Genomic DNA, 16082 nt, shown 5'->3' with positions numbered 1-16082 from the left:
GTCACTGGGCACAGCGGGAGATCTCCTTGCCTCTGTGGACTATGGGTTGCTTCTGGACGTTGCTGGGCTGCTTACATGCTCTTTTTAATTAAAAGACATATTTTTGTATTTTAAATGCTCTATGATCTTGACGTGAATTTTACTAAATTCAATCAAGCTATGTAATTCTCCAACTGAAGTTATCAGGGACAGAAACCCATTTATATTAAAATGGAAATTGTGGGAAAAAAGAAAAATATTCTTTGCTTAATATAATGCCTTCTACATTTATAAATAGGACATTTGATCTGGTCTTTATCATATCATTCTAAGAGTAAAATTAATGTATGACAATAATGTGCTCATAATGTGCAGCATTTTAACTGAGTGATAGCCTTTATCAGATCTGGAACACACAATCTGAGTATTCAATTTTGGATGAATTGATGAAGATGATTATTAAAAGTATAGGAACTGGATTTCTCTCACTTGCTTTAAGATATATATATATATATATATATATATACATATAAAGATATATATAGATATAGATATAACAAATACACATACATATATATCCTAAATAGCAAACAAAAATGCACATGCACACACACACACACATATATATATATCCTAAAGATATATATGTATACATGTACATATACATACACACACACACACACACTATATATATATATATATATATATATATATAGAGAGAGAGAGAGAGAGAGAGAGAGAGAGGAGAACTTAGTTCCTACACTTTCAATAATCATCTTCATCAATTCATCCAAATTTGAATACTGAAGCCTGAGGGCAAGTGGAAAAATGGAAACAGGCAACCTTGGGAGGTAGGAGGTGGGGGGACCCTCCAGAACACACCAGAGACCTGGGAGGTGAGAGACTCTCAGGACCTTAGATGAAATGCCAGACAGTAGGGAGAGGGAAATTATAGAGCCCACCTCCAACAGGAAGATAGGGCATCAAGTGAGGGATAGGGTTGCCATACCAGTCAAAACTCTGACCCATAATTGTTCCCGTCTGAAAGAATTAACAGGATGGAAATGGAGAGGAGCCTGGAGAAAAGAAGGTCCAGGGACAGACCCAAAGTGTGATCCAGCTCAAGGGGAGGTCCCAAGGCCTGACACTATTACTGAGGCTATAGAGTGCACACAAAAAGGGACCTATCATGGCTGCCCTCTGAAAGACCCAAGAAGCAGCTGGAAGAGTCAGATGCAGATATTTTCACCCAAACAATGGACAGAAGCTGCTGACCCCTGTGGTTGAATTAGGGAAAAGCTGGAAGAAGCTGAGGCAGAGGGCCACCCTGTAGGAAGACCAGCAGTTTCCATTAATCTGGACCCCTGAGATCTCTCAAACATAGGCCAACAAACAGGCAGCATACACCAGCTGATATGAGGCCCCCCAAATCATATACAGCAAAGGATGCAGAGTTTGCTTTCAATCAGAGAAGATGCATCTAACCCTCAAGAGCCGGGAGGCCCCAGGGAGTTTAGAGGTCTGGTGAGGTGGAAGTGGGTGGTGGGGACATCTTTGTGGAGACACGGAAAAAGGGGAAGAGGTATGGGACATGGAACAGTCAGAGGGTGGACCTGGAGGGGAATAAAATCTGATGTGTAAATAAATAAACAAATAAAAGATTAAATAAAAATGAAAAAAATTTTTTTTCTAGGAGACAATAAAACAAACAAACAAACAAACAAGACTTCATGAATTTTGCAGGCAAGTGGATGGAACTTGAGAATATCATCCTGAGTGAGGTAACCCTGTCCCAAAAGGAGATGTGTGGTATATACTTACTTATAAGTGGAAATTAACCATAAAATGCAGATAACATGTTACATTCCACAGACTCAAAGATGCTAAAGAAGAAGGAAGGCCCAGGCAATGATACATGAATCTCAGAAGGGGAAATAAAATAGTCATAGGAGACAGATGGAGGGAACTGGAATAGACTGGGGTTGGGGAGGGGAATGGAAGGTTCAGGATCAGGTGTGTGGAAGGACAGGAGAGATGGTCAGATGGCCATGAAAAGAATGGAAATCTGCAACTGATGGGGATGGGGGTGGTGGTGGGGGCATCTCCAGAAACTGGGATAAGGGAGGGACCCAAGAATTAATGTGAGTGACCTTAGCTGTGACTCACTACTTTGGAGAAATGGAACCTGAAGAGACCACCTCCTGTAGCCAGAGAGCAACCTCAGTGTTTTGTTTTGCTTTGTTTTGTTGGTGGGGGGTGGGTATTTTCTAGACAGGGTTTCTCTGTAAAGCCCTGACTGTCCTGGAACTCACTCTGTAGACCAGGCTGGCCTCGAACTCAGAAATCTGCCTGCCTCTGCCTCCCAAGCGTTGGGATTAAAGGCATGTGCCTTCACTGTATGCGTGGTGAGCATCCTCAGTGGAGTGATAGAGAAACCAACCCATCCACAAAACTTTCAACACAAAATGTATCCTGTCTACAAGAAAGCCAGGCATAGGGGATGGACCAGAGACTGAGGGAATGGCTGACCGACCAACAAGGAACCTAAATTGAGACCCATCCCATGGGCAAGCACCAATCCCTAACACTATTAATGATTCTATGTTAAACTTGCATAGAGGAGCCTATTGTCTTCTGAGAGGCTCCACCCAGCAGCTCCTCCAGACTCCTAGCAGACACCCACAGTCAAACGGTGGATGGAGCTTGGGTACTCTTACTAAAGAATTGGAGGAAGGATTACAGGCTCAGAAGAGGGTAGGAACTCCACAGGAAGACCAAAAGAGTCAACTAACCTGAAATCTTGGTGCTCTCAAGAGTGTGAACCACCAATCAAAGAATATACACAGGCTAGCTAGATCTAAACCTCCTGACACCTAAGTAGTTGATGTACAGCTTGGTCTTTATGTGGGCTCTGAACAACTGGAAAGGGGGCTGTTCCAAAGCTGTTTCCTGAATGTGGGCTATGTTCTTCCAGCTGGGCTGCTTGGTCTGGCCTCACTGGGAGATGTGCCTAGCCTCATAGAGATCTGAAGTGCCAGGGATGGGTGGATACACAGGTGTGGCCCCACTAGCTCAGAGGAAAAGGGGAAGGGGGAATGGGGTAAGGATGGTGCCAGGGGGTGACCATGAGGGGGGTAGTGAGTAGGATGTAAAGTGAATATGTAAAATATAAAATTAAATTTAAAAAAAAGATAAAAAGAGTACTATGTAGGGTGCTTCTTGGGATGTCTGTTGTTCTACTGGAAACACTATAAGTCTTCCAAGTAGGATGGAGAGAAGTCCTGGCTACGGTATTTGACCACAAAAAAAAAAAAAAAAAAAAAAAAAAACAAAAACAAAAACAAAAAAAAAACAAAAAAAACAAGACAATACAACTTAAACAAAAAAGGTAAGATTATTATAATGCACTAAATAGATGAATCTGGAGAAAACTGTTATTCAGCTCCTTCAAGTTCAGCTCTAAGAAACAGTGATATAAAGGACACAATTGTGTGATAAAGAAGTCCATAGGCAATATGTTGATACGTGTTCAATAATCCATTTTATCTTTCCATCTAAGTTTAGTACTTCAGATTCAGGGTCCAATTTATTATAACATGCAATGTGAGGAACTCCAATGAAAAATGAATCAGCAGTTTAGAGATGAGGTAGATACTGGGGTGGATCAACTAATTCATAGCCTTGGATCTGGGCCTGAAAGTGAATCTGGAGAAAACTGTTATTCAGCTCCTTCAAGTTCAGCTCTAAGAAACAGTGATATAAAGGACACAATTGTGTGATAAAGAAGTCCATAGGCAATATGTTGATACATGTTCAATAATCCATTTTATCTTTCCATCTAAGTTTAGTACTTCAGATTCAGGGTCCAATTTATTATAACATGCAATGTGAGGAACTCCAATGAAAAATGAATCAGCAGTTTAGAGATAAGGTAGATACTGGGGTGGATCAACTAATTCATAGCCTTGGATCTGGGCCTGAAAGGTATCCTTGTTGTCCAGTCTGCCAGCTTTCCTGTACCCACAGCATCAAGGCTAGCTCCTGAGCACTGCCCCAGCTAGCTCACTCATGTGTCTCAGCTGGCAGGCCACACAAAATGGGCAGTTTTCCTTCTCACAGGCCCTTGGAGACAGCTCACCTGTGCCATCACCACCACAGCTGGCTCTACTGTGCTGCCCAGGTGAGGGACAAGGCCTGTTCTGTAGATTCAAAGCTTCAGGATCTCCATGACCCAAAGCAACAAAAGGGGTCCAGGTGAGAAACCAGTTTTGATGATGTAGTAGAAGCCAGAGGTCTCTAACCAGATCAATGACTCATTGAAATGAACATTTACAAATAAAGATGTCAGGACAAAAGCATATATTGTGTGACACACCATGACACACTGCAGCTTTCTTGAAAAGATGTTTATTTTTGTTGTTACTTTTTCTTTTGCAGCATTTTGTTTATCATTTGTTTGTTTTTAAATTTTTTTTTTGAAGGAGGAGATTGCAAGGATAGGGGACTGGCAGCCAAGTGGGTTTCGAGTGCATGATGTGAAATTTCAAAAGAATAAAAAGTTTAAAAATGAATCAGGAAACAGAAGACTGGTTAAGTAGTATAGAAATGGGTCTAGACGAACTAATATCAATGATCCAATCTCAACTATTTCCTATACCAAGCTCTATGAGTATTAGGCTCTTCATCTGAGAGGGAATCTGATAAATTATGACTTGGTTTGGATTTAAAATATCACCTATTTTCTTGTGTTTTGAGTACCTGCTCCTTGTCTAGTGATACAGTTTTGAAAAGTTGTGGAACCATTCAGAGGTGAGACATGGCTGGCTAAAATAAAGCCATTTTTTAGGTTATAGTCTGCCATGGTACTGGAATGTCTCTGAGTTTCCTTGTCAGTTATAATGTGAACAGAAGGTACCTCATGTTCCTGCAATCTTAGACAATGTGACCCCATCATGGCTTCCTCACTTCAGTGGATTCAAATCCCTTGTTTCTATTTTATATATATTCAGTGATGAAAAAGTAGCTAATATAAAATGTTCTCATATAAGACTACATGGAAAAGGGCATTATGAAAGTCTCAGACATAGTGGTTGGTATACTAGTGGTATTTAATAACTTGCAGGTATTATAGTTATTTTGACCAGTGACCCTACTGTAAGTTTGCAATATGTAATTTTTAAAATAATATATCCCACAGAACATGAAGTTCTTTAAGAAATGGAACTTTACATAAACCAAAACACTACTAAATAAGCAATCCCCAATAATTTTCTTCTGGGTGATGTTACTCTTTTAAAATGGACAAAATATGCTTATTCTTAATGATGTAAAAATTCCTATAATTTTGACAGGAAACAATTCTTCACTTTTGTCTAAATCAGATATACTTTCAATAGATCTATCTTTATTAAAATACTAAGCAATAATTACTATATACAATTCAAATCATACTAAAGATACCCTATTTAAAAATCTCTCTTAAACAGCATACTTTTTGACTTTACCCCTCCTGGGTCATGAGTGATTCTGAATAATCCAGTGGGCAATCTACTGGGTAATCTAGTGCCTTCTGAGTCTCTTACTGTTACCTATAAAATATCCTCAATATTATTTGCAAATAAAGCCTTAATTTATTAGCAACATTAGACTGCACAGAGGTGGGGGTCAGAGATGGAAACTTTCAACTTTCTGCATAAAAATTAGGTTTAACAGGTGGATTTCTGAGTGCAAGGCCAGCCTGGTCTACAGAGTGAGTTCCTGGACAGCCAGAGCTACACAGAGAAATCCTGTCTCGAAACCCCCCCCCCAAAAAAAAAAATTAGGTCTAAGTAAACAAAATCACAAAGTAACAGGTAGAGAGTTTTAGATTCAATTTTTGGATGTTAGCTGTGGGGTGAAGCATGTACAGCTCTGACTAGATCATAATTCTTTCTTTTAAAATTAACATACTGAGGACATTCACAGCTACATTATTGTCCTTCAGGACATTTACACTTAACAGGATCATAAAAATTGACTTACCTGAAACAGTATGTTTTATTTGTCTTTAGCTTATTAGAAGATTTACTAAAATAATCAATACATTTATAAGAGAACAGACTACAGGTTGTTTAATCTAGAACCCTGAGTAAAATAAAATAATTATTGAAAAATAATATATGATCAGATAAGGTTTGGGTAATAAAAGAGATCACAAATTGAGGCAAAGTTTCTTGAATTTTATTCCCCTTGGCAACTATAAAGTAAACAACTCCACATAGAGCATGTAATTTTACTGAGAAATGGAAAGGTACAAAGAAAGTAATTAGAACAAAGCTGTTTAAAAGGTAGAAGCTTAGAAAATGCATGTTTTACTACTCCAGATAACTGTACAGATAGATGGGATTATTTCCCAATTAGTTTTATGTTAGGACAACACTCTTATTAAATTTGTGAATGGTATTAAGTTGAGATTTTGAAACTAAACAACAATGCTTTTATGTGTAAGTACATTCAAATATAAAGGGCAAACAATGAAAAGCATGGCATGGTGCTTATACAAATTAGAACTATGCAGCTAAGACTCTCCCTTCTCCCCTTATCAACCTAGGTCGTACATCTTCACCCTCAAGTCTAAAAATTCTCTGTAAATTATACAGAAGTAATTGATCTCTGACTGTACTAGACATAAGAGAAGTTGCTGCTTGTGTCACTAGAACTTTCACCAGAAGTAGAACTTGAGCTAGCATGCTCTAATAGCATGGTAAGGGTTCTCTCTTCTTCTTCAATCAGTGCCTCTTCATACTGAGAAAGGAACGCAGTAGGGTCTGACCCATGAACCTTGGCCACAAACTCTAACACTCTCATCTTACTAGTTTCAGCTTTAGCCCGTAGCCCCCACACATATTCATACTGTATGGGATCACTATTGGCTATTGGCTGGTATTCCAGGTATTGCTCCCTCACAAACTCATCAGTTATCAGCTCTCTAGGGTCACCAAACATGAAATGAGTCATCCCAGCATAGATTCCCATTGGATTCAATACTTCCCAAATCTCCTCTTCAGTGGCACGGTTGCCCTTCATAAAGACTACACCCAGGATGAGTATCAGGAGACCAGTTTTAGGAAAGCTGTACTCATCATTGCGCATCCCATCATAGGTGAGACCTAATTTGATGAAGAGAGCATAGCAATGGTTGATAGGATCTACTTCCTTCACATCCAGCCCAAAGACCATCTCCATGCGCTCAGAAGCTCTCATGAGGATTTCATGAAAACGATCTTCATCTTCTCTGACAATGAGTGTCATTATATCACTCATACTCATCATCTCTTTCACCTGGTACTTGTACAGCATGTAATTCACCAAGAAATCAACTTTCCCATCTACAGTCATCACAGGTAAATCTGTGCTATCTGACTGATCTGGTGGAATGACTGGGTTACCCTGCACTTCTTGGTTATCAAGACCCTCAGCAGACTCGCTTGAAGAGTCATAGGGATGCTGAAGACCCCTGGAAGTACTGGGTATCTCATCTTCAGGATCATCCTGGTTGCTAGCCATAAGAAGTTGAGAAGAGGAACATGGTTCCTCCACATCCTTGGAGACTTGGGTCTCCTCACTGGTCTGGTCCTTCAGACTAGTAGCCATAAGATGAGATGAGGAACATGGCTCCTCAACATCGACGGAGGCTGCTGCAACCTGTAGTTTCTGGGTCTCTTCACAGGTCTGGCCTTGGTCAGCTGCGCATTCTTTTGAAGACTGAGACATGGTGACTGTGTAGACAGGAAGGCAACAATGAGAAAGGGAGAGTGTGAGGGTAATCATCTAGGAAAATCAGCTATAGTCATGATGAGAAAAGCCACTTCCAACAGAATTGTGAAAAATTATATTATAAAGGTTCACAGGGAAGACCTGATATGGGAAAATAAAAGACCTGCTGATTGCTAGCCAACCCAACATGAAATAATTAGAGTGCTAGAGTGCAGAGTAGACACATATTTGGCTTTGTAGTACCCACTCCTTTTCCAAATTTAAAAAAAAAAAAAAAGTTCCACAATCTCCACAAGTTTGATCAACATGAAATCTGACAGGCTTAAGCCACATTCTGTGGCATAACAAAACACTTTCACCCTAAAGGTGGGTATCAACTTCTATTTATAGTTGAGGAACTACAGACAACTGATAGATGCTGGTATGGAGAAATTAAAAAAAATTTTTTTTAAGGTTATAACACTTGGTAGGTTAACCATGCTCTGGTGAATGGCCACACACACTCAAAACTACATGAGAAATTATAAATAGTACTTTTTTTTGCAATTATCAGTGTGATTTATTTTTTAAAAAATTATTAAAATAAAAAAGTAAAAATTAAGATACTAATTATCATCCAGTTCAAATTTTATAAAAATAGATATAACCTGTCTGCATAGAATGACAACATTAAGAAGTATGTAGTTATTTCTGAATGCTGATTTTGTGAGTTATCTCTTCTCCTTCATTTTTGTTTCTCTCTATTGATACTTTCAAAACAATGTTAATAAGATTTACAAATATATATTTATTATCTGTAAACAGATCTGTTAAAAGAGTGATATTAAGTGTACCCTGTGGAGTACCTTGAAATAATGTGTTATATATATTTAATTTAAAACTTACAAAGTATATAATACCAAAAAATAAGTTATTATGACTTAAAAATTATTGCCAACATTCTAATGACATCTTTTTTTTCTTTCTTTTTCTTTAGATATATTCTTGATTTACATTTCAAATCTTATCCCCTTTCCTAGTTTCCCCTCTGAAAATCCCCTATCCCCTTCCACCTCCCCATGCTCACCAACCCACCCACTCCTGCTTCCTGGTCCTGGCAGTCCCGTACACTGGGGCATAGAGCCTTCACAAGACCTAGGTCCTTTCCTCCCATTGATGACCGACTAGGCCATCCTCTGCTACATATGCAGCTGGAGCCATGAGTCCCACAATGTGTTTTCTTTGATTGCTGGTTTAGTCCCATTGAGCTCGGGGGTTGGGGATACTGGTTAGTTCATACTGTTGTTCCTCCTATGGGGCTAAACAAAACAAGTTGAGTAGGGATTGAAGGGGAAGGGGAGTTGGATCTAGGAGAAGTTGAGAAAAGAGGGTGAATATGATCAAAATTCTATGAAAATTTCAAATAATAATAATAATAACCCTGCTCCCAAGACGCTGATAAGGCCCTTGCTTATTTGAAAATTCTCTAGGCCAAGGGCAGGAACTAAACACCACAGATATATATATGTGTGTGTGTGTGTGTGTGTGTGTGTGTGTATGTGTGTGTGTGTATAGTGTGATGATCTCCTCAGTGCTTAGGAGCCTTACTCAGAACCAAATAGCAGGTTTTTCTTGTTCACTGGAAGTTTGTCCATGTCAGAAATTGACTACTGGCTTTCTCAGATCCTAGTATATGAATTGAGCTGTTCTGAATTTGACTATCTGCATTTGAATTATCTACAGAAATGAACAGTGTATCAGGGTAGTTAATTTGTGATCATTCCTATACTTAACTGTATAGATTATTCATTGTTCATTTTAGCTATATACCACAAATCTTGATAATATTTGAGACACCTTCTTTTTGTGGAACTGATGTTCTATCATACCAAATACTTGTGTCCTTGTGAACACAAAGGGGTAACTTAAAGGCATTCAATTTATCCATGTTTTTCTTAATACAATTTGTAACCATGGTAAGACAGAGCTCTGTTGTGGGGTATCTATCTGCCTCAATAATTGTCCTATCTTTTACCAATAGAAGTGTCTAGGATATGATATAATTTTCTTAGAACAAAATATTTATTACCATATCTTCAATCAACAGAAACAAGGAATCACTATATATCACAGTCTGGCAGTCTTATCCAGACTCAGGCATGTAGGGAAACTAAGTAGTACTATGTTAATCCAGATATTCCGATTCCTTTGGTACCGTAGTCAAAGGTTTTATTTGGAGTACTGATTGAGCTATATTTTCTACATTTTGATAGCTACCAGTTCAATTCCCTGCCAGAATGAGTTCTCATGTCCTCAGACAACCGTGGGTTTACAGGTATACCCCTGTATAAGAAAACTATTTGCCAAAACTAATAGAGGATACCATCTCTTGGAGACCTACGCATTTTGAAGAGTAGATCCCTCAGTTTCTTTCAGAATCCTGCCTTTGATTTTTGGCAGTGTAGGACATTTTATGCTGCTTGATGTAACTTGAGTCTATGACAACAAAACTTTCCACTTAAAACTATGGTTGGGAAGAGGATGAAACCTAACATACACTGGACTGACAATATTATTACAGTTTTCTTTGAACTCTTCTGTCCTACTATGGGTAATAGCCTTAGTCTTATCTGTGTTTTAGTCTAGATTCCTAGATGTACTTGTTTATACATCTCTATCTTAACCTGAGACTGCCATTAGAACAAACATATTAATTTTGGAATCAGGAAAATGAAAAGAGAGTAATGAAATTCCAAGTATCATTTCTTCAAGAATTCAAAATTTGAAGGCCAGAGTGAAGCATATAAAGATACTAACCATAATAAATGCTTATTCAACTTTTATTCAATGTCTATACATCTCTTACTAATATTGAATAAGACTCTTTGCTGTTATTAGTGCTGTTCTTCTTGCACTAACTACTCAAGTATTAGGAAACAAAAGAAAGTAAAAGAGGCATCCTTCATATGTATATTCCAGTATCCATGTTCTAACATTATAGGTGGACACTGCAAGGTCACCTCTGTTCTCAAGTGGTTAAGTCTCTAAATGCTGACTTAGAATACTTACCTTAAATCCTGAAAGCACCTCCTTTGAATCTTCCCTCTTAATTGTCTGGCTTCAGTGCTGCCAGTTGGAGGCCACACCTCACTAAAAAAAAAAAAAAAAAAAAAAGTAAGAAAGGAAGTGATGGTATAAATCATGTTCCATGTTCCTTGTAGATACTCCTTCCAGATTATTCTAGCATTGAGCAAAAAGCCAGAGAAAAGAACGCTGATAAGCATTTCTTTTGGAGAATGTAGTCCATGTGGATTTCCATCTTTCAAGGAGAGGTTCCTTGAATGTTCACATGGCCTATGGTTCTTAGTCTATAATTTATAATCTCATTAGGATGTATCCTTCCAAATAAATACCATGAAATAGTTGTCCTAGTTTGTGTCTTGGGTGCTGTGATAAAATACTGACCAAAGGCAATTTAGGAGGAAAGGGTTTATTTCATATTGCAGGTTAAAGTACATCACTGAAAGAAACCAAAGCATGAACTCAAGGCAGCAATCTGGAGGCAGGAACTGAAGCAGAAACCATGGAAGAATGCTGCTTATTAGCTCCTTCATCTGGCCATTTGTTGGTCTTAAACAGAATGCCCCACACAGGTTCATCTATTTCAATGCTTAGTCACCAGGTATTAGCACTATCTGAAATGATTAGAAAGATTAGAAGGTGTGTACTTGCTGGAGGAACCATGCCACAGGGGTGTATGGACTTCAAGAGCCCATGCCAAGCTCATAGTCTCTCTGGTTTTCATTCTTGCTTGGTCCACTATTCCCTCACTGTGCTCCCTTTTAGAATGGTAATGTATATTATGTGCCATTTATGTTGAAGTATGTGATCTGATTTTCTACTTTTATTCTATAGGGGATTACAGTTAAGAGGTTGACATGAGACTTAGAAGGGACTTTGGACTTCTGACTTTTAAGCAGTGTTTTGACTGTAAAACAAAGCAGAACAAAACAAAACAAACTATTGGGACTTTTGAAGTTGAACTAAATGCAATTTTCATTATGATATGGCTACAAGATGATAGGGCAGTGGAATGTGGAGGTTTAAATAAAAATGGCACCTATAGGTTCATATAGTTCCATATTAATAGAAGTGTGTTTCTAGGAGTGGGCTGTGAGGTTTCAAAAGCCCATGCCAAGCCCAGAGTCTCTCTTTCTGCCTGTGGTTCAGAATGTAGCTCTCAACTACTATTCTTGAGAAGGAGTAGTGGCTTTCTGCCACGATGATAATGGACTAAACATCTGAAGCTGTGAGCCAGACCCAATTAAATGTTTTTTCTTGTAAGAGTTGCCTTGGTTATGGTGTCTCTTCATAGTAATAGAATAGGGACTGAATCAGATTTGCCCAGTTACTTTTCTCATATAGCCCAGTTTTAATAACCCAGGAATGACACCACTTAAAATGGGATGGGGCAGCCTACATCAATCAGCCACTAATAAAATGTTCCACATAGGTATTATAAAGGAGTAATGTGAAAATAGGGGAGTGATTTTATCTGGTAAGGGAAGGCAATACAGAGGGAGAGGGAGAAAGAACATTAAGGATGAAAGAAAGAAAAACAGACAGGGAAACATTTTATGGTAACATAAAATAAATATATAATTTGAATAAAATTATGCTGGTAGGGTGATAACGGTCACTCCTAGAGCCATAGATTATTTTACATACTATGTTTTGTATTGTGACATATAATGCAGATAACAATCACTCCATGTGCCACATACTACCTAAACCCTAGTACTGGGCAAGGAAAACCTCTCTGCGAATTGTAGGTCAAGGGAGTCTTTGAGATTCTCAAAACAATATTGCTTATTCCCATTGCCCCTTTTGTCTGCTAGTACTTGAGAGTAAAACCTTATTGCTAAAGACACTACACTTCAGACAAAAGGGTATGGAGGAATTGATCAGCAACTGACCTACAAGCCTGAGGACTAGATTTTTTTTTTTTTTTTTTTTTTTTGGTTTTTGGAGACAGGGTTTCTCTGTGTAGCCCTGGCTGTCCTGGAACTCACTCTGTAGACCAGGCTGACCTTGAACTCAGAAATCCGCCTGCCCCTGCCTCTCCCAAGTGCTGGGATTAAAGGCATGCGCCACCATGCCCGGCTTGAGGACTAGTTCTTATGTTATCCAATGGTTCAGTGCTAGCTGCCAAAGGAGAAAAACATTTTTTTTTTAAAGTAATCAATGGCTTTATTTTCCTAGAACTCAAATTTTCTATTGTTCTCAGAGCTATACTTCCAAAGCTACAGTCACCAATTTTTCTTCAGAGTCCAGAGGAGGGATGGGAGTAAATGACAAGAGAAGGAAGAGAGGCATATAAGAAACCACTAGAAGAGGCTGGAGGACACTTTTCCCTGTATTCTTAGTGGGCTACAAACTGGATGTGAGAAAACAGAGACCAACTGTGGAAGAACATCAAAACCCCATGTCCAAAGAGAAAGCCAACCCGATCAGAGGTGAGCCTCTCTCCTAGTGCACCTCAAAAACGGGTCAGCAGTGGGGAGAAAGGAGCAGAAAGGGGATCACACAAAGGGGCGGGTTAACTTTTTTCCTTTTTTTTTTCTTTTGTGGGTTGGGTTTTTTTTTCTTTTTGGTAATTTTCTTTTATTAAAAACATTTCCTAAAAAATGGTCTTTTCCTTTATGTCTGGGTGAAATATCTGTCTATGGGCTGGCCTCGAGCATTGGGAAGTAGATGAAGGCAGCAGGTGTCCCCAGGTTATCATTTCTGCCCTGAGATCTAAAAAGACATTTCCTCAATGCAAATCAGTTGATTATTCAGCTCTCAGCTCCCTCCAGGTCCTAGGCCCAAACTTGGAAACTCCAAAGTCTAGATGTTAAACTACAATTCCTTGAACCCTGGCATCAGGGGGATAAGTGTTCCCTAAAATCAACAAGGATGGTAGCCTCTCTCCCACACAGTGTCCCATTTCTTGAATGTAGGCAGATGGGAAAATAGGTGTGGGGGCTGGAGACAGGAGCTCAGGTAGATGATGTCATCCATGAACCCACACTCCTTTATATTCTTTCACCTCCACTCCTGCCCCCTACCCATCCCAAAGGTCTAGAATGCCTGCAGCAGGGCAGAGGTGTCAAGAGGTGGAAACAGCAGCCTAGACCCCAGCAGAAACCCTAGGAAATAAATGTAAGGAGATACAAAAGCCTCATGTCATTCTGGGGCACAGGGTGTATATAGGAAGGGAGCCGGAGGTGAGGTCCAAGAAACTCTCCAGGAGTGGGCTTAGAGGAGAGAGTGAGGGAGGGAATAGGGTGAGTAGGGTGAGAAAGGGTTCCCAGTTTGCAGGCCAAGGCCAGTTTTCCCAGTAGCACCTAGACAGCAGCAGGAACAGGGCAGGGGCTCCTCTTGAAACATTGGTGGCTACAGGCTCTCATGATCTCTGATGCCCTGGGCTTCAGCCTCTTCCTTGACAGCCTCTTCCTCTTCCCCTTCTTCCTCTGCAGGAGGTCCCTGGCCAGAGTCTGGCTCAGAGGGGATGCTGTTCTTCTCCATCTCTACAGGCAGGGGCCTCTCACCCTCCATGGCAGCTATCTCCTTGTCATGGTCTCCTGACTCCTTGGGACGTTTAGGGGAGTCCTCCAACACATCCCCTGCTCTCCTCTTCAGTGTGCTGTGCCCTTTTCGTTCTTCTCCTTGGCTGGCTCATCGATGACCAGCTTCCCTTCTTCGTTGCTGCTGCCCTCTGCACTGCCATTCTTATCACTGTCACCCTCATGAGCTTCAGACTCCACCTCGGGCTCTGCCGCACAACTCTTTTTCTGGGAGGACTGGTAGCCAGAGGCCTTGACTGTAGGGTTGTTCTTGATCTCCCACAGCCCCTCACTGAACCCTTTCCCCTTGTTGGGCTTGCCAAACTTCTCCTTGGATTCCTCATAAGGGAAGAGGTCTTTGGGGCCCAGGAATACCGTCTCATGCCCCCCCCCCCCCAAAAAAGAAAAATTTGGTATTTGTTGGCTGTTGACTTCACTGCAGACTCAGGCATCTCATCAATCCGGGCTGGCAAATGTTGGTATCCCTTCATCTTCACAAACACCAGGTCCCTGCACTTGTACTCTTTCTGCTGGTTGGATCGTGACATGGTGGGGCTACGGGCACCCAGTACTCTGCAACGAGCCTGGAAGCGGGAGCCCAGACTCGAGCTCTGGAGCAGCCATGGCATCTGCGCCCATGCGCCGCTCGGACAGGCCCAGCATGGTGGGCAACACAGGAGAAAAACAATTGAATAGCTCTATGCAGCTGTAAATTCTATAAACTGCAACAATGACCAGCACCCCAAGCTATAGCTAAGGGTGCAATAGTGATATTTTGGGAACAGCCAACAATAATTTAATAGGACATAAGACTGGTCAAAAGGATGGACTCTATGACTGGTATTGTGGGACCCCGACTTAGAGCATTTCTTCCTGGAAGGTAAAGCCTCTGGACGTTCCCCAAGCTTGTTTTCCCTGATCTCTAAAAATACAGCCAGAAAGAAACTCTTTGTTCTCTATAGCCAGCAAAAAGCCTTTTTGTTTCTATACTTTACAACCAGAGATGCCTGTCTTCCTGTGCAGAGAACACGGAGATAAAAATTCAGGAAGAAGTCACTCCCCACTCCTGACTTCTATATTTCACCAAGGACACCGGGAAGAACTCTCTTCCCAACTCCTCCCAATGCTTCCCAACTCCTCCTAACTCTTCCCAATTCCTCCCAACTCCTCCCAGTTCCTCAGCTAGCTGTTAAAAGCCCCCTACTGTCACTGCTCAGGATCGAACTCCCCTGCCCTGCATGGCGGAGGGACTTCAGCTAGTGGATAATAAAACCTCTTATAGTTTGCATCAGGTGTGGTTTTCTCTCTCGGGTCACTGGGTGCTGGCCAGCTCATCCCGGGACTTGAGTGGAGGCCGAGCTTTGGGGGTCTTACAGTATCATAAAGCTAGACAAGTACCCATAGCTGGGGAGGTCATGGGCCCTAGAGGATTAATTGCTTTTCTCCCTTAGTATTCTTATTAGTGTCACTTTCTTATACTACTATAATTCTCAACTGTAGTCTGTCTATCCTTATCTCTACAAGTAATTGTAACACTTTACGCTTACCAAAGGGGATTTCATTTAACAACAGAGACAACCTGTTGTAAAATGAACTATTGGTAAGAAATATCAACTAGAGATGGAAAAAAGTTTTCTTTGGGGAAGTGGGCCCTGAGAGACTATATCCATGTTTCAGTAGATGGCCCAACACTCATGTACACATGAGGATCATGAAATGGACTTTGGCTATTAAAAAGAGGGATGTGGAACAGTCGGAGGG

At 40.5% G+C, this 16082-nt stretch overlaps 1 protein-coding gene and 1 pseudogene across 1 annotated transcript in view; both read right to left on the bottom strand.

Annotated features, from left to right (window-relative positions):
• Nucleotides 1-6202: 6202 nt before the first annotated feature.
• Mageb16 (MAGE family member B16) overlaps nucleotides 6203-16082 on the bottom strand; it is a 28398-nt gene continuing 18518 nt past the window's right edge. Inside the window, exons 3-4 of the mRNA XM_021153265.2 lie at nucleotides 10783-10863; nucleotides 6203-7736 (exon numbers count right to left, since the gene is read on the bottom strand). Of these exons, the coding sequence (XP_021008924.1) occupies nucleotides 6640-7731 (1092 nt within the window). The 5' untranslated portion in view covers nucleotides 7732-7736; nucleotides 10783-10863 and the 3' untranslated portion in view covers nucleotides 6203-6639. The remainder of the gene's footprint in view (nucleotides 7737-10782; nucleotides 10864-16082) is intronic.
• On the bottom strand, nucleotides 14089-14869 carry LOC110286704 (hepatoma-derived growth factor pseudogene; annotated as a pseudogene).

The sequence above is a fragment of the Mus caroli genome, unplaced genomic scaffold, assembly GCF_978045245.1.
Source record: "Mus caroli unplaced genomic scaffold, Mus_caroli_1 scaffold_5, whole genome shotgun sequence".
NCBI classification, from domain to species: Eukaryota; Metazoa; Chordata; class Mammalia; order Rodentia; family Muridae; genus Mus; species Mus caroli.
This window is presented reverse-complemented; position numbering and strand designations above follow the sequence as displayed.